Raw genomic sequence first — 2,325 nt, 5'->3', positions numbered from 1 at the left:
TGCTGCTGCTGCTGTTGCTGCTGCTGCTGTTGCTGCTGTTGCTGCTGCTGCTGTTGCTGCTGGTGCCGCTGATGCTTCTGTTGCTCCTACTGCTACTGCTGCTGCTGCTTTTGTTGTTGCTGTTGCTACTGCTTCTGCTGCTGCTGCTGTTGCTGCTGCTGCTGTTGCTGCTGCTGCAACCCCCGAAGGAGGCCCTAGCAGCAAATATTACAAATCGTTTGGGGGCCTCTCTTGCGGCCCCCTGTACTCCGCTACAGCTAAGATGAAAGCACTGACATTTTCATAACACTCAGCGAAGTCAAACCCTACCACCTCCCAAAGGGCCTGCAGCAGCAGCAGCAGCAGCAGCAACAGCAGCAGGAGTAAAAGCAGCAGCAGCAGCAGCAGCAGCAGGTGCAGCAGGAGCATTAGGGGGGACGTGGCGCAGCAGTTTACTATAATATGAATCAGCAGCTGCAGAAAAAGAAAAGTATAATGATGTGGCTGTGCGCTGCTGTGTAGGCTGAGCAGCAGCAGCAGCAGCAACAACAGCAGCAACAGCAGCAGCAGCAGCAGAGGCGTTTGGGTGTATTTGCTGCATCAAAAGGAGTCTCCTTACCTGAAGAGAAAAGCCAGAAGAAATGAGTGCAGCACAAGCGAGAGACTCGTAGATGTCTCCTAGCTGCTTAATCCACTTAGGACAGCTGCTGCTGCTGCTGCTGCTGCTGCTGTCAAGCTCAGCAGCAGCAGCAGCAGCAGCAGCAGGGTCTTTCGAGTATTTTAGGCGGGAGAGGAATTCTGCTGCTTCATAGTTAAATTCTTCCTGTGGGGGTAGCTGCTGCAGCAAGTGCATGCAGTGCTGCATCTTGGATTTGCTGCAGCTGCTGCAGCAGCAGCAGCAGGGGCCCCCAGGCCTCACCCCACACCCTGCAGCTTCTGCAGCTGTCCAAAGAGACGCAAGGAGACTGCTGCTGCGGCAGGAGACAGCAGAAGGGGGGCCCCCGTTAATGCACAAGCAGCAGACAGAAGGAGACACTCCGCTGTCTTCTGTCTCTAGTAATAATGAATGCACAGACAATCCTGATGCATGCAGCCTGAGCAGCAGCAGCAGCAGCAGCAGAAGCAGAAGCAGCAGCAGCAGAAGCAAAAGCAGAAGCAGCAGCAGAAGCAGAAGCAGAAGCAGCAGCAGCAGCAGCGGAAGCAAGAGACAGGGAGAAAAATAATTAGATATAAATGCAATGAGCAACAGCAGCAGCAGCAGCAGCACCAAGAAGCACCAGCAGCAGCAGCAGCAGCAGTAAATTTAGCTCAATTATAAACGTGTTACAGAGAGAGGAGACAGTAAGACAAAGATAGCAGCAGCAAAAAAACGGCAGGAGATAAATATAAAAGACAGCAACAAAATAAAACAAAAAGAGACAGACAAACAAATTAATTAAAAAAGGAGACAGACAAACAAACAATGAATAAAAACAAAGAGACAGAGACAGAGACAGACAGAGAGGAGACAGAGACAGAGAAGCAAAATAAATAATAAATTAAAGAGACTGATAAGGCAACCAAAGAGAGACAGACAGACAGAGAGAGAAAGACAGAGAGAGAGAGAGAGAGAGAGAGAGAGAGAGAGAAGGAGACAGTAGAAATAAACAACAAACCCTAAAATAAATAACAGAAAGACAGAAGGAGACAGTAGAAAGAAAGAAAAAGAGAGACAGAGAATAAGAGAGACACTCAATACAAAAGAACAAGACAGAGAGCAGCAACAAAATAAGAGAGAGAGGCAGCAAAAATAAAGAGAGAGACAGATAAATAAATAATAGCATATCTATCTCTGTCTCTCTTTATGTTTAAATAATCTATATATCTATTCAAGTAAATAAATATATATATATATATAAATGTATATATTTAAAGAAGTAATAAACAAAACATAAACGGAGGAGACAGAGAGACCTGCGCAGCAGCTTAGCCCCTAGAAAAGAGTTTGATAGTAATATGCTTCTTGCTGCAGATAAGGGACCCTCTCTTGCTGCAGTAAAGAGACAGTAAAGCCACTCTGTCACAACAAAACACAAAGCAGAGTCTCCTAAAAACTCTAGCAATTGATATGTTTCAAAAGGCCCTCCAGACGCCTGCAAGCAGACAGCAGCAGCAGCAGCAGCAGCAGTTGCAGTCGTAGCAGAAGCAGCAGGAGGAGCAGCAGAGCAGTAGTAGCGGAGGCAGCAGCAGCAGCACAGCAGCAGCAGCAGCAGCAGGGGCAGCGGGCACAGATAAGAAGTCATCTAGAGGCGGCAGAGACAATGCAGCAACAGCATCAGCAGCAGTAGCAGCAGATAAAGACAAGAG

At 47.7% G+C, this 2,325-nt stretch overlaps 1 protein-coding gene across 1 annotated transcript in view; it reads right to left on the bottom strand.

Annotated features, from left to right (window-relative positions):
• Positions 1-844, bottom strand: part of EAH_00036690 (hypothetical protein, conserved) — a gene marked incomplete at both ends in the record, with an annotated part of 1,634 nt that extends 790 nt beyond the window's left edge. The window contains 2 exons of the mRNA XM_013395647.1: positions 212-324; positions 599-844. Coding sequence (XP_013251101.1) covers positions 212-324; positions 599-844 — 359 coding nt within the window. The remainder of the gene's footprint in view (positions 1-211; positions 325-598) is intronic.
• Between the last annotated feature and the right edge of the window lie 1,481 nt (positions 845-2,325).

Source organism: Eimeria acervulina, genomic scaffold (genome assembly GCF_000499425.1).
Source record: "Eimeria acervulina Houghton genomic scaffold, Eah_scaff398, whole genome shotgun sequence".
Lineage (NCBI taxonomy): Eukaryota > Apicomplexa > Conoidasida > Eucoccidiorida > Eimeriidae > Eimeria > Eimeria acervulina.
The sequence above is the reverse complement of the archived record's forward strand: the minus strand, read 5'-3'. Positions and strand labels throughout refer to the sequence as shown.